Genomic DNA, 23,284 nt, shown 5'->3' with positions numbered 1-23,284 from the left:
TTAGAGAAAGCTGTTCCTGATGCCCTGTGCTATTATCCTGATTTGCAGTTGTGACCTCAATTGTGTTCCTGACCTCGCACCTGCGCTACCCGTTCTGACCTTGATCCTTTGCTGTCTGTCTCCACCTCCCACCTGTCCCCAACCACGACCTTGCCTTACGATTCTGTACTTCGTCATGGCTGGCACCACGGACAAAGTTGCGTCTATGGAACAACCTGGTGGAACCAGCAAAAAGTCCAATCTGCTTTGCGGTGGCCTTTGGAGAAAACCAGGTGCCACTTAAACTCCGGTCCCATGTGTCGGCTTACATCATCATCCTCAGTGGTACAGAGGATCCACTACCATTGATCCTGACAGTCAAGAGGCAATTGATGCATTGCACAGCCTTAGGCTGTCAATCCTGTCTGCCCCCGCCCTAGGTACACCCCACTACACTAAACCTTTTGTTTTGTTTTGCACTGAGTATCTAGGCCACACCACAGTTGTCCTAGTTCAGGAACATGGTGGCCTCCCCAGATGTCTAATATTCAGCCCGGTATACTAGACTCGGTAGTGAGGGAAGCCCCTCATGTGTCAGAGCAGTAGCAACAATTAGCACTTCGCACAGCAAGGACAGTGAGTTGATCCTAGATCACCCAGTCACATTGCAAACCCCACATATCTTACATAGTGTCCTCACCCAAGTACAGCCCAAGCATCTGAGCATGGCCAGAGAGCTCAGACTCCAGTATACACTCCTGATGCCCCAGAACGTCACACTGACAAGGTGCACAACTCTGAATCCTGCCATTCTGTTGCCAGCCTTACAAGATTCAGAACGGAGAAGAGAGGGGTCCCCAGACTCCATGTTTGAGTGCTTAACCCAGATGTTAATTTCTTTTTGTAGATGGCTCCAGGTCTACAGACAACGGTGCTACACTGGATATGCAGTGATTAGTGGCACACATGAGGTACTAAAAGCAGAACCACTCCCTCCACGTCGGTCTGCACAGGAGGGTTGAGTTGATGGCTCTAAAGGAAGCTCTACAACCGGCGGAAGGTAAAAGGACAAACCACTGTACCAGCCCTAGGTGTAGTCTTGGGGTGTAAACACGAATATGGACCCATATGGAAGGCTAGAGATTTCCGCACCACTGCAGGGACCCCCTTTAAGCATGGCACATGGATGTTCTCTTACGTCCACAAAAGGTGGGGATAATAAAAGTAAAAGAAGACACAAAATTGCCAACCCCACAAGCCAAGGGCAAGTATGTGGTTGACAGAGCTCTGTCTGATGGAACCCAGTCCCTGGTGGCTTGAGTGTCATCAGATGAGAAGGAGGTGTGGAGGAAAGCTGGGGCCCAGATGCTGATGGGACCAGGATGCTGGGAGAGAGGATTTGTCTGCCCAGAGCCCTGTACCCAGCAGTCAAATAGCCCATGGACACACACACATCCAAAATGGCAATGCTAGCGCTCATAAACCGCCAATGGTTTGCCCTGGGCATTACTACCCCTGTCACTAGACTAGTGAAAGCCTGTATAGTCTGCCCCCGCCACAACCCGGGTAAGGTGGTAAAGACCCCACAGAAGGTGACACCCAAGCCACTGTATTCCTTCCAGAGACTTTAGATGGATTTTATCCGGCTACCAAAAAGTGGTACGTATGAATACATGCTTGTGGACATTGATCTCTTTCCAGGATGGCCAGAAGCTGTGTGGGTAATGGATACAGTATTGGTGCTGGTAATACAGAGCTGTGTGATTAATGAATACAGTATGGTGCTGGTATTACAGAGCTGTGTGGGTAATGGATACAGTATTGGTGCTGATAATACAGAGCTGTGTGGGTAATGGATACAGTATGGGTGCTGGTAATACAGAGCTGTGTAGGTAATAGATACAGTATTTGGTGCTGGTAATACAGAGCTGTGTGGGTAATGGATACAGTATTGGTGCTGGGAATACAGAGCTGTGTGGGTAATGGATACAGTATTGGTGCTGGTAATACAGAGCTGTGTGGTTAATAGATACAGTATTGGTGTTGGTAATACAGAGTTGTGTGGGTAATGGATACAGTATTGGTGCTGGTAATACAGAGCTGTGTGGGTAATGGATACAGTATTGGTGCTGGTAATACAGAGCTGTGTGGTTAATAGATACATTATTGGTGTTGGTAATACAGAGCTGTGTGGGTAATGGATACAGTATTTGTGCTGGTAATACAGAGCTGTGTGGGTAATGGATACAGTATTGGTGCTGGTAATACAGAGCTGTGTGGGTAATAGATACAGTACGGTGCTGGTAATACAGAGCTGTGTGGTTAATAGATACAGTATGGTGTTGGTAATACTCAGCTGTGTGTGTAATGAATATAGTATTGGTGCTGGTAATACTGAGCTGTGTGGGTAAAGAACACAAAAGTACTTTGTTTTGCTCAATAATGTACACTCTACACACAAAATTGACAGAAAAAACAGAAATGTAGTGATTTTTGCCAATTAATAAAACCTTTGCTGGGACACTCATACTTAACTCACCTGCTGTCCAATTCATTCTGATCCTCATTCAGATGTTAGACTCCTGTTATACTCTTTCTGTAAGGCAGAAACCTGTCAATATAAGACCTCACACTGCATTGAGGGAGCTCATGACAATCATGAGGTCCAAGGAACTGCCCAAGGAGCTCAGAGACAGACTTGTGGCAAGCCACAGATCTGGCCAAGGTTACAAAAGAATTTCTGCAGCACTCAATGGGGAATACTTACTAAGAAAGTCGGAAACTGCACTAAAAGGGCTCTGTCTGTGTGTAATGCTGGGTGCGACCGATTCAGTAAGAACATATGCCAGAAATCATGAATCTGTCGCTTCCCTGCACTGGCCCGACAAAGTTCACCAACTTTTTTGTGGTGCACCTTTAACATGTAAACATGCAACAAACTTTGCATGTTAAATACGGAGCTCGGTCTGACCTGTCGCTCGATCTGGCCTAATTTGTGTCGCATGGTGGCTAGAACAGCTGCGCCACAAAAGGGTTGTGTGCGACACAATAATGGCACGGACACTTCTTGAATACCTGTGCAAGCCTTTTTCACCAGAAAACCGGCACAAAACCTTTAGTAAATGTGCCCCAATGTTCCTTAGAGCACAGGGGCCTCCATATTCCTTAAATGGAAAAATTTGGGATGACCACAACTCTTCCTACATCTGGCCATTGACAGGACTGTAAGTCTGTGGACCCTCAAGGACCTCGGGAGATGGTACTAGCCGACACCTGGGACTGGAGTCTAAGTGGCACCTGGTCTTCACCAGAGCTCCGCGCAAAGCAGGATGTACCACCAGGTCGTTCCACAGATTCGACTAGCTTGCGGTGGCAGCCAAGGTAGTAATGCAGGAGACAGTCTGTACCCGGGGTGACAGCAAGAGAACAGCACAGGAAGTCACACTAGGACTCACGTCAGGAAACACAGGTGCTGCCACATGGATCAAAAACACAAGAACGGAGTGGCACACAGGACAGGAACGCAGGCTTGAAGATGAAATGGCTTGAAGATCCAGCAGGGAATGATGGGAGCCGCCGGATTAAATATGGACCTGGAAGTGGCCAGCGCCAATCACCTGTGCGCTGGCCCTTTAAATCCTGAAGTACCTCCTAGTCTGGACTGGAGCGGGAACCAGGAGAAGTAAGTCCACTGGAGCGGGGCCGGCGCAACGGAGAGGCTTCCACCAACGTTTACCATCCAACTTGAGGGAACTGGAGAGGGTCTGCAATGAAAAATGGCAGAGGATCTCTAAATCCAGGTGTGAAAAACTTATTACATCTTTCCTAAGAAGCCTCATGACTGTACTGGCTCAAAAGGTGCTTCTACTCAATACCAAAGAAAAGGTCGAAATACTTATGACCATGTGTATTTCAGTTTTTCTTTTTTAATAAATTAGTAAAAGTGTACATTAATGAGCAAAGAAAAGAACTCATCAATTGGCTGCAATGAAGCAAAGAGTGAAATATTTACAGAGGTATGAAAAACAGTATACATGTACAGTTGAAACCAGAGGTTTACATACACTATTCAATAAGACACTTATTTATGTTTTTCTTACTATCCGGCGTGAATAAACCTTTCCTATAAATGCAAAGAGACAAAGAGTATAGGCAAGCTCCCATCCGACACCATCTCACAGCGCTTACAATGCTGAGAGATAGGGACGGATGGGAGGAGCCGGCCACATCGTGGACCTGAAGCTCCCTGTGTGCGGCTTCTGTCCCCCTGTAAACAAACAGGGGCACGGATCAAAGGGACCATGGTGCGGGACATCGGTGGCGCCGGAGGAGGTAAGTACATGTTTATTATGTTTAACTAGCCCACCCCAGACCGGCCCTAAGTAATTTTTAACAGCCGGATAACCCCTTTAAGGCACTTTTATGACTGTGTGATGAATTTATGTAAAATAGAATAAAGTTTACATACATTAAGACTGCTATGCCTTTAAAGACGACCTGTTACCAGATTTTGATACCCCCTGACTAACAATGCCTGCTGATAATGGGTTACAAGTCACTCCCAATATCACCTAAAATTAGCTGCCAGTGGGGCACTGTACCTTAATTACAGACGTTTTGTTGATATGCAAATTAGCTTTTTTCACACATCTCTGACATATAAGGCTCTATATACAGATGCAAAATATTGGGGCACATTTAATTACCCGGTCCTGCACGTTCCCGATCTGGAGTTCTCCGATGGAGTTCACCATCTTCCTCCCGATGCATGTAAGTGCACAGTTTTAAAGTTAAATCCCACGATCTGTCCGAATTAGTCAGATCGTCCGACAGCTCGCCCCCCGATTTCTGTCGCATGAAAGCTGGCGCCAATGCGCCAAAATCCGATCTCATGTGACAAAATCCCTTTCTAAATCCCTGTCCAAATGTGGCCGTGGGACCCTCAGTAAATAAGACCCTTTGTGTCAATCTTTTTACACAGTGCCTTGTGTTACATTCATGACATGTGACCAGTTACATCATCTCAGGTCTCTCAGCCATCTAATAACAGCAAACAGTACACCATGTATGTGATTACATGGAGGATGGAGAGGAGTAGAAGTCTATGGAGGCTGCTCTGACTTCAACTGGTCAGACACATGCATGGGGTAGAGTTTGCTATTATTAAGAGGCTAAAGGACCTAAGATGATTTCGCCATGGTCACATGACATGAAATGTGACCAGTAAAGAGGCATAAGGCATGGGGAGTATTAGATGAGAGGGGCCGGCGAGCAGGACATGCTCCCCTCTGATGCCAGGTAATAAAAGATAAAATCTGATTTCTGTGGATGTAAGCCAAACAATTTTTAGCTAAAAGAAAGGGGTCGTTCAATGAATAGAGCTCTATAGGAACCTGTCACTGGTTGTATATGTGCAAATGTGATGACAGGTTCCCTTTAAAAAATTTGGGACCGCACATATAATAATGTCATAAAGGCCTGACGCCAGCACCTGCCTTACATGGGCAAATGCCAGGACCAAAGGCTGCTAAAGCGGCTCACTTGGGCGTGTAAAAAAGATTTAGGCCCCTGGATCAAATTTTACCAGTGTCACTTTAAGACACTGCAATAAATGATCACCTTCCGGCTCCTCTTGTTATCTGCCCCTATGCTGCATTTGTTTGGAGCGCAGCATAGAGGCACAGTGCAAAACTGACCTTTTCTCGCTCACCCAAACCGGCGAGCCCAGGTGCACTCGAAGGTTCTAAAGCCGACACACATGATGATGTCATCACATCACATGTGCCGGCTTCAGGGCTGGTGCGTACAGCGTGCGCTTGCTGAAGAGAGAAGGCAGATGCTGGCGCTGCTTCAGGGAAGTGTGGAAAGGTGAGGAATTTCTTTTTTTCCCAGAGTGGGGGTGTAATGTGGCTACTGAGGAAGGGAGGACAACAGTGTGGGGCTTATGGGGAGGGGTGAGGGCAGTGTGGCTACTGGGGAGGGAACAGTGTGGCTACTGGGTATATGGAGGGCAGTATGGCTACTGGGAGGAATGATGTGGCTACTGGGGTAGGGGGAAGAGTGTCGCTACTGGGGAGAGGAGCCAGTGTGGCTACTGAGGGGGTATTGTGTCGCTATTGGGGAAGAGGAGACAGTGTGGCTACAGGGTTAAGGGGGACAGTGTGGCTACTGGGGAAATAGTGTAGCTACTGGGATAGGGTAGAGTGTGGCTACTGCGAGGGGGGGGGGCGTAGACAGTGTGGTGCCGGGACGTCAGTTTACTGAATAGGGGCCCACTAAGGCGCTGTCGCCCAAGGGCCTTCTTAAACCTGGAGCCGGCCTTGATGTCATATCTTTTAAAGTTTCTGAAATTTGTAGTTAATTAAAGACACAATTATGGATGTATTTAAAGGTGCATCTAAAACACACTACTTATTTGTATAAAATCATGGGAAAGTCTAAATAAATCAGCCAATATCAGGAAGAGAATTGTGGACTTGCATGAGTCTGGTTCATCCTTGGGTGCAAGTTACCGAAACTTGAAGTTGCCTTGTTCATCTGTACAAACAATTATACGCAAGTAGAAAAAAGATAGGAATGTCCAGCCATCATACCCCTCAGGAAGGAGTAGGTTTTGTGTCCCAGAGATGAACATGCTTTGGTCCGAAATGTGCACATTATCCCAAGAACAAAAGTAAAAGACCTGTGTGATATGTGTGTTATTATCCACAGTAAAATGAGTACTGCAGAACTTGCATTGCACGCTGACCCATTTTAATCAACAGGCTTTTTCAGGCTTGCATTTTTTGTCATGCATGCTCTTCTTTTGCAGGTCACGCATGTGAAAAACGCACCATGCAAGTCTATGGAGATGCATCAAAAATTCATTGCGTCTGAGAAACATGCAAGTCTATTGCAAGTGCAATGCTTTTTTTAATGCATCGATTGCCATAGAAAAGATAGACCTCAGTCCTGAGTCCTTTTCATGCACGTTACTTGTGCGTGGAAAACGCATTGAAAATGGGCCTGAAAAACTGATTGAACTCTGATGAAAAATGTCAGTTTTTCACTGACCAAACCCTGATCTCACCCTGATCAAACTCTGACGTGATCTGCAACGCAAGTGTGAAAGGGGCCTTATGGAAAAGGGAAAAGCTTGCAAGCCAGAGAACAACATCCCAACTGTGAAACACAAGGGTAGCTATTTAAAGGAAATCAACAACTTTCACAAGGTGTTTTTTTAGCTAGACTTAGCCTGTCAGCAATTGTGATTATTTCTAATAAATGTGCACCATCTCCACACCAGGAAGGCGTAGAGGGACGTGAAGGGGGCTTGGCTGGCTGAATGTGTCAGTGTGGGTCGCTCCTGTCCCCGCGCCCTTGGTGCAGCAAGCAAACTTTTACAAGTGAAAGTAGGACCTGGCATAGAAATAAAGGCTTTGCAGCCCGGACCTCCAGATACATCAAGAGGCATGAGCGTCGGCATACGATAAAGCTCCCCCTTATCTTTATTAATCCCTTGACAGACCCATTGATAGGGATTTTTATGCAGGGCCCCAACAGCCCTCTTGACTTTTGTAAGGTGAGTCCTTTCATAAACTTTAACACAAAACTAAGACACGTCAATCTCTTAGTGTATGTAAAGATCTTCTCCCGTTTTAATATCTCAAAATCATAATATCACAGACAGAAGAGTAGCCGTGAATAGTATACTGTAAAGTTATTGGTCATCAGCACATTCTGGGGGAAAAAAAAAATTAATTGTGCTCAGTTCTCAGAGACCTTGTACACAGATATTGTTTATACTAATGCTGAGAAGAATAAGATAAGTGGACTCCAGAATCATAATATAATCAAGGACAGACAGGCTTCTCATTAAATGTCAAAGGGTATTAGCTGACAGGCAAGCAAACAGGTTACATAAAATGAAGTTTGAATCATGACATTAACTTGACAATGGTCAGGGAACATGGCCTCTGTATCTAAGATGGCGAACAGTACAGGGACGATTCTAGCTCCCTGACACTGTGTGACTGACTACAGGTTCTGGGAGTCATTAGTGGCATCTAGTACCTTATAGATGAATATCTCTTCCATCAGGAGGACTTTATTCCGGGTTCTCCAATCCATGACGTATCACAGGTGAATTCATGGCCAGATATCTTCAGCTCCGTGCAGCATCTCCACCCGGCGTCCCTAAAAATACCAGTCACTTACAGTATAAAGTCTCCTGGATAACAACATTGTGCTCCTAAAAGACATATACCCCTCACAACACAACTGACCACATGATCCACACATATAAAACATCCCTTCATATATATATATATATATATATATATATATATATATATATATATATATATATATATATAGTCTACTGGAATTATAGCATGCACAACCACCAATCAATATACAACACCCATAATTTATTAATACAGATCCCCCATGATGCAAAGTAATTTGTATCCTATAACTAATATATCCCACTCTGTTATTATGTTACATGTGACAGTATAAACAGTATCCGGCCCCATATAAATATACAACCCCCCCCTCCCCCAGGAAAATAAGAATGTGGCCCCATATAAATATATACAGCCCCCCCCCCCCCAGAATAAACAGAATCTGGCCCGATATAAATATATACAGCCCCCCAGAATAAACAGAGTATGGTCCCCCATATAAATATATACAGCCCCCCATATAAATATATACAGCCCCCCTAGAATTAACACAATCTGGCCCCCATATAAATATATACAGCCCCCCAGAATAAACAGAGTATGGTCCCCCATATAAATATATACAGCCCCCCAGAATAAACAGAATATGGCCCACCATATAAATATATACAACCCCCCTAGAATAAACACAATCTGGCCCCCATATAAATATATACAGCCCCCCCATGTAAAATGGGATCTGGCCCCTTATAAATGTACACAGCCTCCCCAGTAAAAAAAAGAAAATCTGGCCTCATATAAGTATATATAGAAGACCCCCCCCCCCCGTTACAGCAGAAATCGCCCCCTAATATATGTATGGCCACATTTGAATAATTGATTGGACATAATAAAAAAAATAATAAAGCTTATACTTGCCCCTCGTGGCAGGGTGCTCATATTGGGCGCGTCTCGCGTCTCCCCGCGGCTCTTCTGGCAGCCGCGGCTACACTGAGTGACACAGGCGGCGTGACGCCATCATCCGGCGCCTGTGTCACTGCATTGTACAGAGCGACGCCAGCAGCTGGAAAGGCGCTGTGTCGCTCCGCATGTAAATCGCACCTGTTTCTTAAAGAGACAGGTGCGATTTATCTGGAGGGCGATTCGGGCGCAGATGTGCGCCCGAATCGCCCACATTGGAGCGGCAAAATGCCGCTTTTAAAGAGGCCCGCATTCTGCCGCCCGAGGCGAGATTTTCATCTCGCCTCATGGCAGATGCGGCCCTGGGACAGTAGTCAAGATAGCGTCCGAAACCAGTGCAACCTCCTTAACACCCATAAACAGCGTTTATCCCAGCAATGGGACCGTCCAGGGAATGATAAAGATCTTACATCAGCACAGATGCAGCATTATGTAAGTTTGCTCACTTTGTGCAACTGGTCGATTTCCATTAACACTTTATCTAAATTCCATTGTGACAGGTTTACATTGGAGCATTATAGTCAGTATTTGGGAACCCAAAGAGGAAATGGAACTATAGCACAGATGATGCACAAATCTTTGTGTTATACTTATAAATATTGAATGGTTGAGGAAAATAAGGTTTTTATGTGCACAGTTCACTGCAACTTCAAATCTGTAATGCACGTAGTGGAGCACAAACATGTAATTTTCACATCCAACCACCACTACAAGGGTAAGTTAGCCATAGCGCCTCACCCTAGCCACTAAACAAAGAGCAGCATACTAAGGAAGGTGAGGGAGCGACAGTGAGGAAGGAAACCAGCACGGTGCTGGCAGCTCCCGCCCTCCGCTACCATTGGCTGGCGGAGTCTCTGTGAGGAGGGGCAGGCAGGTAGCTGTGCTTCCTCATTGTCCCTCATAGAGCTGCCATTCTCCGGTGACAGCAGGGTATCCTGTCAGCACACTGTCTGTGGTATCTTCTGCATTCAGGTCAGTAAATCTTTCTGAAATTGTGAGAGTGTCGACTAGGACCTAGACAGAATTCATCGTGAGGAAGTGGTGAGAGGGGGCACCGAACGCCTGGTAAATACTACCCTTTGTCCTGGCACCACACAGGCTGGCATTGTATGGTATTGTCATGGTCATTAACTTCCCCCTACTGTCATGTAGATCTCACTGATAAGATCAGCCGGTGACCAGTGTGCTGAGCCTGGCAGCATTGCGGGCACCGCTCCTTGTCTCCCTGGTGCTTGTACATTAGGCTATTCTCTTCTACCTGTTTATAGGTCATTGGGCGGTGCAGAGTATCAGGAAGTGGACACTGCAGGACATTACTGTAGGAATAGAGCAGGGGCTGATAATGCCAGGGCTTGTTCTGGGCACTTTACAGGGTAACACAGCCCACTATATAGGGGGGGAAATGATCCCTATAAGACACAGCAGCTCTGTTATGTCAGCATTGCTAAATTGTGATAACTGTAATAGACCAGACCTGCTACAGTACAGGAGAGTTACAGGTAGGTCCAGAAAATGTAACCCCTTAGGGTCCAAGCTCTTTTCAGTTTTTGTGTTTCCAATTTTCACTTCCCATATTTTTTTATTTTTCCACTTACAGAGCCATTAGAGGGCTTGTTATCTGCAGGACAGTTGTCCTTCCTAGTGGTTAATATTCTGCGCAATGTAGAGGGAAGCTGGAAAAAATTACAAGTGCAGTGGAATCAACAGCATCGTTTCTGGGCTTCGTTTTGACCGTGTGGTCCAAATGACACTTCGCCTTTATTATTTGGGCAAGAGATATCAAATTTATATAGCTTTGTTATTTTGCAATACATTTAAAAAAATATCCATTTCTTTTTCATGTAGTTTTCCTTAATATCATATTAGGGTCTGTTTACCCTTTTGATCACTTCATTCAACTTTTGTGATAAAATTTGCATTGATATGGACATTTACATGTCTTTTTTTATATTTGGGTAATGGAACTTTAATTATTTTAGCCAATTTTTGCCATTCCCAGAAAAACTGGGGAACGGGCACTATCATTGTGACATAAACTAATTAGTAAGAACAAGTAGATCCAATAAATGTCAGGTTACTGCTTAATTTAATGAAACTCTTGCGGTTCAGCAGACACACTGTGATATAATGAGACTGTAAGTACCTTGTGACAAACAAACATTGGCTACACTTGCGGTTTAGATGGGAGATAAAGCAAGTATTCTGGAGTATTTTCCTGGAATGCTGTGCACCACATTTAATAAGGGTTTTAGATAATTTTAGGGCAGTTTTCTGACTTGTCCAAAATGAGGCGTGGCCTAGCCCAGGCACTTGAAAATTCTGACAATTACTAGACCAACTGATAGTAGGTCTAAAATAGGAGGCACACGTGGCGTTTTGAACCCGTTTTTAGGCCGTTTAGTCCGTATTTGTCTGTTTTTAATTAAGATAATTGGGAAAACCAGACAAAAACGGATACGTTTTCAAAACCGCATGCTTTTTTAACGCGTTTAAAATGCCACGTGTGCCACCACCCTTCGGCCTGGGAACGTACCTTGTGACCACACCCTAAGGCCCCTTCCACACTTGAAAGTGTGCCTGAACGCTGCAAACCGGAAGTGAACTCAGCATGTCAGTTCAGTTCCAATTTGCAGCGTTCCAAGCCGCGATCCAAGCAGCACTCGCTGTGAGAGTGATGCGAGTTCAGCGCATCACACTCGCAAGTGTGGAAGGGGCCTTAAGGTGGTGGCACACGTGGCGTTTTGAACCCGTTTTTAAGCCGGCATCCTTGATAAGCGCAACATATTTGCGTATTGGCTTTTTCTATGTGTTTGCCTGCGTTTTTGAGCTGCGTTTTTATTGCGTTTTTCAAAACTGTTGCATTTTTGAAACCGCATGCGTTTGTGGTCATGCATTTTGAAACACATGTGATAACATTCACAAATAGCAGGGGGAAGAATGTCACTGCGTTTTTACAAATTCTAAGAGACACAGCTATATGCAATTAACACACATCAAGCATTGCGTTTTTAAGAACGCAAACGCAAGCAAACATTTAAAAAATGCATGCTTTTTCAATTTGTTCAAAATTGCTGAAGAAACGTGACAAAAAAACGTCACGGCCACATATTACTCCAGATAATAAATATAAAATGAGATGTAAATCTCATTCACATGCAGAAAAACGAATTTCTGCTGCAAGTTTTTAAGCTGCAGCGTGTTATTCTTGTGGATTTTGCTGAAAAATCATGACATTGTTCAGATTTGACATAATGCAGTTATAATGGCCCATGTGGTAGCTGATGACATCATAGTATGCGCTGGCCAGGAAGATAACATGGCCGTATCCCTGCCGGCTGTACAGAAGACGGAAGAAAGAAGAGGAGCTGCGGGGAAGACAGAAGAGGAGCCGCACGGACATTGGGGAGCCGCGCTGAGCATCGGGGCTGCCGAAGGGCGAGTAAATAATTTTTTTTTTAAAGTGCTGGCTGTATACTACAGGGGGCAGGCTGGACAGGCTGTAAACTACAGGGGGCAGGCTGGGCTGGCTGCATACCACAGGGAGCAGGCTGGACAGGCTGTAAACTACAGGGGGTAGGCTGGGCTGGCTGTATACCACAGGGGGCAGGCTGGGCTGGCTGTATACCACAGGGGGCAGGCTGGGCTGGCTGTATAGCACAGGGGGAAGACTGGGCTGGCTGTATACTGCAGGGGGAAGGCTGGTTGTATACTACAGGGGCAGGCAGGCTATATACTACTGGGAGTTGTCTGGCTATATACAAGGGGGGCTGTGACCAATGCATTTCCCACCCTCGGCTTATACTCGAGTCAATAGGTTTTTCCCAGTTTTTGGTGGTAAAATGAGGGTCGGCTTATACTCGAGTATATACGGTAAATCTCTGCATTGATCACATATAAATGGACATTTATTTAACATAATGTAGGGAGAAAATCAAATCTGTTTACTACAGAATTATTTCATATTGGGGCAGATTTATCACAGCTCAGGTTTCATTTTACTAGCGCTCATGAATATTTGAAAGGGGAGCTGTGATAGGTTGCTATAGGCAACTAGAAACATTCTGAGTTTCAGACAGCTTGATAAATCTGCCCCAATGTGTGCCAAAATAATGTGTAAAACACCTTTCACCACATTTATGAAGTTTTTGTTCACACGTTTGTGTCTAATGTGGCAAAAGGTATGTGGCTCCGCAAAAGGAGCACCAAAAGTGTGTTAAAATATGGTGTACTTTTCTGGCGTAAGGTAAGCCAAATAGAAGGCTAAACAACTTCAAATTTATCATACAGTATCAGACTCTGATTTCTGGTGCATATTAAGACTTTGTCATACCTTAAGACACTTTTGATCTGCCCCATAGTGTTTAATAGTGTAATTTTCCAGAATAACCTCCATCTTTAGAGGGAAAGAAAACTAATTTATTAGTGTATCTTTGTGTAAAAGTTGCGTTAGGATTTTAAGAAGTGATATGCAGGGGGAAAACTGTTGTGGATCAACAAAAAGCTTTTGTGTAGCCACGGCCTACATGAGAGGCTGTTATGAAATAGTTACTTTACCATCCATCGCTGTCCTAGTTTTTTTTGGGATGGGCACACATTTATTATAATTACATACCTTCGTCTATGCAATGTTGTCATGCAGCAAAAACAAAGAATGCTAGCACTGAAAATAAGTAAAATAATATTTAGACCTAAAAAAAAAATTCTTAGAGAAGGGAATTGTGCCTTCAGGCTGATAAAAATAAATTGAGATGCATATTTTCTGAATATCCTTTATGTTCCTTCTGAATCCGTTCTCATCATTGGCTCAGACAAAGGAAAACAAATGATGGACACATGCAAAGTCGCAGAGGGTTATAGTTGGTTCATGCAGAATCATATACCTGCCGAATCTGATGGTTTCAGACAATTGTGAGTTTCAAGAACCAGGAGTTCATGTGTCTCACAAATTTCCCCTTCTCTCTCGACAACTTATTTTTATGCACAGTGAATAAGCTGAAGGGCGAGGACAGCCTGTATCTCATGAAAACATTGGCTTTCTGGTACTTTTAAACTACCTACAGTTATTTGCTTTTTCTATTGGAGCATCTTGTGCAGCAAGTAATTGGTATAAAAAATGCAGTTATACTGTGAAAACATCATGTGTGGAGCTTTAAACAAAAATGTGGTTTGTCAAGGTTTGTTCTATTAAAAGAAAAAATACAAAGTTTTATGTCATAGAATTATGTTTATGTTACTTTTGTCAATGGCTATTCTAAGAAGAATGTACCTTGTCAGATTGCAGACACAACACAGCTTTAGGTCTGGCAAGGACCAACACGGAAGACTGGTTGGGAATCCATGCTTTTTCTCTTTGGCTAACTAATATGGTAAAGCAGGAAATAAATTATAAACATAAACCATTAACCACTTAAGCATTAACACCCCAACTTATTAAATTTAACATACCAAAGTGTAGGGGCTTGCTCACTGATTCAGGGGCACTTTGTGTTGTGTTCCTCGCCCCCACTGGTACCAAGAAATGTCCACCGTTCTCTGACCATTCAATATACCAGATCGTCATATAGGAGGCGCTGCAGCAGGGGTGGGGGCGTGTGCATATGCTAATCTTCTCTGACACCATCCAATCAGCGGTGACAGTGTCAGAGAAGACATTCCTCAGCCACTGTGAACGAGCATCTCCTCCCTAGATTACTCCTTATGTTCAGAGCATTACAACATAGAACGACAAATAGAACACAGCGTGATATTGCAAAATCACGCTGTGTTCTATGTGCCGAATAAAGCAGCTGCGCCGCACCTGGCAGACAAAATGACACCGTCCGTCGCTGATTGGATGGTTTTGGAAAAGATTACCATATACGCATGCCTTTACCCCTGCTGCAGCATTTCCTCTCTGGGGGCCGTACACTGTACCATAAAAATAATATACTGTATATACTTGAGTATAAGTCGACCCGAGTATAAGCCGAGACCCCTAATTTTAACACAACTGGAAAAACATTTGGGGCACATTTACTTACCTGCCCCTGCACGATCCCCGAGGTGCATTCCCCGACAAGAATGCACATCTGCCGCAATTCACTACCAGCGTGCACCCGATGTCCTGCATGTGTCGGATTATTATTTTGCAGCTTTTTTAAATATATGCTTATACAGTTCACAGTTGGTACTGTTTTGAGATCCATCTGACTTTTTATGGTATATTTTAGGAATCAGGAGGTACTAAAATGGCAATTTTGACATAGTTGTTCTGTACTGTTTTGCGATGTCAGATTTTCACGAATATTGGCCCTGTTAGACTCAGCATCTAGTTGTGCCTATTAGGCTCTAGTACTTGGTAGACATTGTGGCCTCTGGCTGCCTTTTCAACACCCTGGAACCTGTGATTGCCTTTTGGGGCCATGGGGGTGAGAGACCCTCCTTTCCTCCACCTTCCTCCTTAACTGTGGCAATATTAATTGTGGTAAAACTGCCCAGCACTGAGGACCTTTTACACAAGAACAATGACTCACCTTGTATTTTGTAACTTTGTTGTGTATATATATATATATATAATATATTGATATATACAAAGTAAAGTATAAGTTATAGACTTGGAAATAATATAAAATAAACTTTTTTTTTACTATACAATAGTTTTCCTCATAGTAAGTATCTAAAAATGTGTTATTTTTTAATGGAGGTTTTTGTCGGTTCTGCCAAACAGATATGGACAAGTATATTATTATTTATATAAAAGTAAAAGTAGGCCATTTGTTATAACATTTATTGTTCAAGTTATCCCTCTGCAGTTTGTTTCCTTTAAAGGACACCTGTCATCAGGTCTGTGTCACTAGTCCTGTCACTACTACCTGTTGGAGCAGCTCACAAGGATCCCATCCCAGCCTTTATCTAGTTATTTCATACATTATTCATTGTAAAATCATCTATTTTTTATCATGTAAATGAGGCTGGTCACATGGTCAGATGCAGTGATGTCACCCCTGTTACCCCTCCCCTCTCCTCCCCCTGATCATGTCTGTGTGTAATGTATAGTAAAGCATGGCTAGTGTGTGTGCTGCATCTGCTGACATGCTGCATCATCCTAATATACAGGTGAGAGACACAGACATCAGCTACACATGAATCTGACATGTTCTGCTATAACATGGCTGCCTGGAGCTGCTGTATCTCTCCTAAACACACACACACATGCACACACACAGACTGCAGGGGGCGCCAGCACCAGGAAGCACATCATTATACAGCCTCACATCATTATACAGGCTGTCAGTCATGCACTGGGGGTGTGGCTGTGCCTCCCACTCATGAATAAGGTGGACAGCTTGAATATGCCAATGCTTCATTGGACATTTCACAGGTCATTTGCATACAGCTTTAGGACCTCATTGCTTAGGTTTACAGGCATGTAGAGGGACAATGAAGGGATAGAGGCAATGCTCTCGAATGGCAGTTTATGAAAATATATTTAGTTTAGGGGGGTTATTTTGCATGACGGGTTCTCTTTAACAACTGACACTTTATTTTAATATGAAATACATTATGACCCAGATGTACTATGCAGCCTGAGCCAGAATTCTGGCATAGACTGCACATAAATACATGTGTAAACTAGTTGCACATGTATTTATGAAGTGTTTGCGCGAGTATTGTCTTGCGGCTGCACTATGCACGTCGCAACATAATACTGTGCACTTAAAGTGGTGTTCCGGTGTGTATTCGTACCCGCCTCCATATTTATGTCGGCAAGTCCAACAGAAATGTGGCATATGCCCCTTGAACCCAGTTCAGTGTTGCACACATAGTAAATCTGGCCCTTTATATTGTGCTCCAGTCTACTGACCAAATGAAATCTGTTGTAATGTGTAAAATGATATTGCATGAAGGTATACAAGCATTGTCTTTTATGTACATTTCACCTTGATACAACTAATCTGATTTCTTGTAGCTTCTCTCTTATTATTTACAGTGTGTAGAAATGGAATTTACAACTATGCATTGCAATAAAAATTGAGAAAATTAAAATTCATGCTTGGTTGGAAGAGTCTCCTTGTTCAGAGAATCGTGTCGACATTAAGAGTTATTTCCTGAAGAATCATGTTCATACCTGCTCCATTGCTCCAATTAATGTTGTAATTTTGAATGATTAACCACTTAGTGACCAAGCTCATTTGTGCCTTGATGACCAAGGCCTATTTTTCAAAACCAGCATGTGTCACTTTTTTCTGGTAATAAGTTTAGAACACTTTAGCTTACCTAAGTGTTTTGGGTTTTTTTACATGACATTTTGTACTTCAAGTTAGTGGAATATATATATATATATATATATATATGGTTCATATATTTAGCATTTTTTATGAAAAAGGTGAATTTGGTTCTGTTTTTCAAACTGACAGTCTTATTACCTAAATGAGTTACTAACTAATATTTACCTTATCTCAGCTTTGTGTTGGCGTAATTTTAGAAGTCTCCTTTTGTTTTTTTTGTTTTTTTATTATTTGCTTTTATTGGTAGCCAGAATATAAGAAGAAAAACAGGAACACAGTCCTTGTCACATTGATAATATGCTTGAAGAAGGTAGAAAAAAAAGTCCAACAAAAGATCATACATGAATCACAAATGATGGTATATATTACATAAAATCACTTTAGGTGTTACTTCAACGTGTTCACGTTCCAGTCTCCCTTGTTCTCCTGCCTTTTTTTGTAGTGTTAAAGAACAGAACCAGAGGGGAGTCCTGGGACTCTGCAGAGTACCCACAAAGGGCTCCCCAGCCAAATACTAACTATAAGGTAAAGTATGGGAGAATGGAGTAGTAATAAGGTGGTGAGAGGAAGGGGTGAAGGATAGGGCGGGAGCGTAGTCCTTTTGTTTTATTACAATGCTAGAAAAATCAAACCTCGAACAGCATTCTCTTAATTTTTTAAGAAAATATTATAATCAATTATTTTAAGGAACATTTTATTTCTATAGGGGTTTTGGGAGGTCTGTTAATAGAAAACCCCCACATATCACCCCGTTCTATTAACTTCACCACTCAACCTTTTCATTTGGTATTTACTAATATTTATCATTAATACATTCATTAAGCCCTAAAATGTACCCACATAAACTGAATAAAATTATGAAATCCATTTACAAAAATATTGTGCAGTTTCTTCTGAACAAGAGGACACCCTTTATGTGGATGTAACCTACTGTCTGGGCACATGGCGGGCGAGGAAGGGAAGGAGCACTATTGAACTTTTGTAGAGTCAAGAAAACAAACAAACAGTGTACTCACCTTCCGACGCCCCAGGTAGGTCTATTGATCGATGCTACGGTATCGGCTCTGTCTCCCCGCGCGGTCCGTCACAGGCACCATGACGTCAGCAGCTTGCTGACTTCATAGTGTGTGCCAATGTCAGTGCACACACTAGAATGCAAGCATGCGGCTGACGTCATGATGCCTGCGACGGTCCGCGCTGGGACACAGAGCCGATGCCGATATACTGGGGGGGCAGGGGCTGGCAGGCTATATACTAGAGGAGCTGGCAGGCTATATACTAGAGGGGCTGGAAGGCTATATAAAACAGTGGCTGGCTGGCTATATACTACAGGGGCTGGCTGGCTATATACTACAAGGGCTGGTAAAAAATGAACAGTAGTATATCGCATCAAGTATATCTCTTTAGTATACGGATTCATACTAATGCAACTTTAAAATCAGCAAAGCATGTATACACAAGGGCCCTTGTAAAAAAATAAATACATAAAAAATGCATTTCTAGAAAACCAGTAAAAATGCACTTATAAATTGACCATATTGCACATAATTTCTTTCTGATATTATTTCCAAAGATCTGTAGCTGTTGTAAGTACAAAAACATATGGTTACCTCGACGTGGTCTGTCGGCGTCAATTAGTCCGTACTGCGCATGTTGCTGACCTCATCCACCGGAGTTACTCCCAGACCTGGTATGCCACTGCATTGTATTATAGTTATAAGAAAGTTGTGAGTAGTTTGTAAATGCAGACGAACATCAGGTCTTGTATCTAGAATATAGAAATTCTTGAGTTTGTAGATGTTTTTAGACAACTTAATACAAGTGTTTAGGATATTAGAATAGTTCCAACTTCAATGTAGCTGCATTCATAGAGGTAACAGCGGGATTAATAAAATGTTATACGGTATGCTAGAAGAGCTGCTGCTCCTTCCTCAGTGGGTACAAAATTATAAATGTCATTGTCATTTCCTATCTTGTCTCTAAATAGTGTTCAGGTGCGGGAAAAAAGAGCTGGACTGGATGAATGTTGAGGAGATATACTTGATGAGATATACTGGTTTTAAAGTTTAGTTTGTTTTTAGTATTTCAGACAAGTAATTTTATGTAATAAATATCGACTATATATTTTAAAACTATAATGTTACATATCTTTTAAGGATAAAAACTTAAAAAAATAATGGAAAAACAAAGTGCAGGGTAGGTGTCTGCTGCACTATACAACAGACACCTGCTGTTATCCCCTTTTGTTGAGTGCTGGCACCAATCGCTGGTGTTAATTAAGTGTGCCGCCATATTGGCTTGGATCGTGCTGTTAAGGGGATGAATCGTTGCTATGGAAGCTGGGAGTCTCTCCGAGGCTCCCATAACTAACATAATTGGATATTCACAGTAATCATATGCCATTAGTACAAAGCAAAATGCAAGGTTGACCAGAAAGAGAACAAAATTCTTGGGAGTGTGCCGACCATTCTCTAATGGATACCGGCAGTCAGAAATCCAGATAGATCCACGGAACACTATTATCTTAATTTCATCAAGATGGCACCACTGTTGGACATTGTTTCTCGGCTTTAGGTTTAAACCACCCCAGCTTCACAATGTAAAATCCATTAGCTCTGTGATTGATATTCTGCACCTGTCAAATGTGGGAGTGCCTAAAGTGCTTTTAACCAATAAAAATAACACAGTCTTTGTTGGCTACTTAATGTGTGTGTGTACATTAACAATAAACAGTTCAAGTTTCTTGTATTTACAGTTTCTGGTGTGTTTATCTACCCCAGAATATCAGCAAGACAGGATTTGTGGATGCATCCTGAGTCAGGAAGGGAGTGTGCACTGTCAGCTGAGTATTTGAAAGGACATCCAGCAGGGAGAGTGGGCGACTGGGAGAGGTGTAAACAATTGTATGTTGTCTAACCGACAGCTAATTCTGTAATAGGAGGAGCGTCATATAAGATCAAAGCAAACCAATGACATTAGTCATTTATACTTAATTATTTATAATATACCTTTTATTACATTCTAACAAATCTTGTATTGTTGTAAAATGTGTGTGATAGAAAATTGTTAAATGTGATAGAAAGTGTGAGAACAGAAAAACACAATTATATGTTATGTTTGGACATAACAATAAGGTACCGTATGTCCAAATGGAAGATGCTGGAAATCGTCCAAGGCAAAACTTCACAAGTGCCTGAAAAAGACACATCATAAAATCTAGGCAAAGAGAATTTTATATGATGAAACGTTTGCAACCAAGAAGATTTATCCAGATGACTGAACCATCTCTATGATCCTTATTAACAATCAAAAACTATTTTTGGACAGATTTCTACTAATCAGTTGGCATCATCCTTATTTAATAATAAGTAGTAAAACAGTAATAATTATATAGTACAGAATCCCCAGGTACATTTATTAATATATTGTACCGCAAACCCTTCATTAAGTGATATTTAATTGAGTAGTACTCATCATGGCTTCTGCAAAGTGGCAATTGATTAACTGTAAAACAACCACACTAAAATAGAAGACAATGGCGCAAAAAGAAAAAAAAATGGAGCAAAAGTCCAAAAAAGTACTTTATACAGTCCTAGATTAAATAAAATATATTCCTTCCGCTTCAGGATTCTCCTACAATGTGGCAAAGGTAGCACAAGAATAGAGAGAAGATACTGTACCGATTCAGATTCAGAATTTTAGAATAGAGATGTATACTTACTTCTATTGAAAACCCATTGGGGGTCATTTACTAAGGGCCCGATTCGCGTTTTCCCGACGTGTTAGCCGAATATTTCTGATTTGCGCTGATTTCCCCTGAATTGCCCCGGGATTTTCGTGCACGCGATCGGATTGTGGCGCATCAGCGCTGGCATGCACGCGACGGAAATCGGGGTTCCTGGCTGAACGAAAACCCAACGGATTGGGAAAAACCGCCGCATTTAAAAAAAAAAAAATCTGTTGTGGAGCTTGCACTTACCTTCACTCAGCCCAGCTCGTGAACTCCAGTGCGTTCCGATGCTCTTCAGTGCAGCAGCGCCACCTGGTGGACGGCGGAGGAACTACCTTAATGAATCCCGGCCGGGCCCTAATCCAGCGCAGAGAACCCGCCGCTGGATCGCGAATGGACCGGGTAAGTAAATCTGCCCCTGTGTGTCGGAATAATACACTACTAGTTGACCATGTTCATCTGGCTCACAGGATAGCCCTGGAAGAAGCTGAATGTTCGTCATAAGGTTTTTTTGTCTATAACTTTTTTGAGTACAACAAAAGTTTTTATTTGTTCAAAGAAACTCTGTTGCACTATTGCACTTTTATTTTCTTCCAGGAGAAACTAGTGTGACCAAGCAACAGGTGGAACCTGGGCAAGATCATTGTGGTTGTCAAGCTGGAAGATTTCTTTACCTGCACCAGGATTATAAGCCAGATCATTATGGTCAACTAGTAGCATGTTATAAATTTGCAACTTGTCATTTTAAGCTGCAAATTTTCACTGAGAGTTTTATTTCCCGTGATTCAAATCTGCAGCAAATGTGCACAAAAAAAGCCCTAGATGGTTTTTTGCATTTTTTTTTATCAGTGGATTTTACAGGATGGCAACATAGGTAAAAGTCCTGTGAGCGAAAACTCTAAGTGCTCAAGAGTAATTGCTTGTTCATTAAATTTCTGGCTCAATAATCATGGGACATACTTACTGGAGCACTAGATGTAAGTTTTGTATTTTAATGACAAACTTTATTGCTTAACAGGCTTTTGTGGATGGCCCTTTCAGTAGATGAGCATCCTTGTTTGTCTTTCCAAATGACACCAGAAGCTCCAGATCAAAGTGATGCATCTTCATCGTCTACTGTATCCTCTTCTGACAGTGATTCAGGGTGTGCCTTGGAATATTATCTGGATGTTAAGGTAGGAGATGGTCATTATTTATGTAGCTAAGTTTCAGTTTAGAAATAGGATGCAACCAACCATCATAAGAAATGCTTATAATATTTTTCTGAAATGCAGCTTTTGTTTTAATGTACAGTATATACTCAAGTATAAGCTGAGTTTTTCAGCACAAAAAAACTAACTTGGTTTATACTTGAGTCCTTTAAAAAAAAAAAAACTCTGTTCTTACTTTCTGACACCTTCGCACAGGTTCTCTTCTTTCTTGCGATACTCCAGCTCCGTGTCCCTGTGCTTCACACACCCCATGACATCAGCCGCTTGCTGAAATCATAGTGTGTCACCAATGGTAGCGCACCCACCATGATGTCAACAGGCGGCTGACTATTATTTAGTCCCAGGCTGCATTGATCAATTGTAATATTTCTGCTATGAAGCTTTATTGGTAATCCTTACACTTCGAAAATATGCCTATTCTTACTTGCATACACATTCAACATAAAGGGGCTCTCCAGTGACAACAGAACAGCCCCACACAGGAAAGGGGATAACTTGCTCAACGGTGGTGGGTCTCAGCCATGAGAAAATCCTAATATACCCCCAGCCGGCTGCTTTATTTATCTTTAGTGCTGATGGATATAGTTGATCACTCAGTTAATAGAGTGATGAATATAGCAGCGGGTACATGCTCTACTAATTGCTTTATTCATCTGGTTACAACAGGTATACAAATAACCCCCTTTCTCGTGATCCATGGGGGTCTCATCACACAGTGATGAATAGAGGAGATATTCACTGATTCTCATATTCACTCAGACCCCTACCAATCAGCAAGTTATCCACAGGATAGGAACTAACTTGCTGTCACTGGAGAACTTCTTTAAGAACACCCCTACAGAACCTTCTTGTATGTAACTCGGGGACTGCCTGCATTCCAATAGCTTTATAGCAGTCATAGCATTATTTTTCAGATATGCACTTCCAAATCCACTGCATAAACTTAAATATACCATAATATTCCGGTTTGAA

General features: G+C 42.5%; 1 protein-coding gene across 1 annotated transcript in view; it reads left to right on the top strand.

The window, feature by feature from the left end:
• The first annotated feature begins 1,017 nt into the window (after positions 1–1,017).
• The window catches only part of PRICKLE4 (prickle planar cell polarity protein 4), a 61,559-nt gene continuing 39,292 nt past the window's right edge, over positions 1,018–23,284 (top strand). The window contains exons 1-2 of the mRNA XM_072137342.1: positions 1,018–1,039; positions 22,120–22,276. Of these exons, the coding sequence (XP_071993443.1) occupies positions 22,130–22,276 (147 nt within the window). The 5' untranslated portion in view covers positions 1,018–1,039; positions 22,120–22,129. The remainder of the gene's footprint in view (positions 1,040–22,119; positions 22,277–23,284) is intronic.

This window comes from Engystomops pustulosus, chromosome 2 (genome assembly GCF_040894005.1).
Source record: "Engystomops pustulosus chromosome 2, aEngPut4.maternal, whole genome shotgun sequence".
Taxonomy (NCBI): domain Eukaryota; kingdom Metazoa; phylum Chordata; class Amphibia; order Anura; family Leptodactylidae; genus Engystomops; species Engystomops pustulosus.
This window is presented reverse-complemented; position numbering and strand designations above follow the sequence as displayed.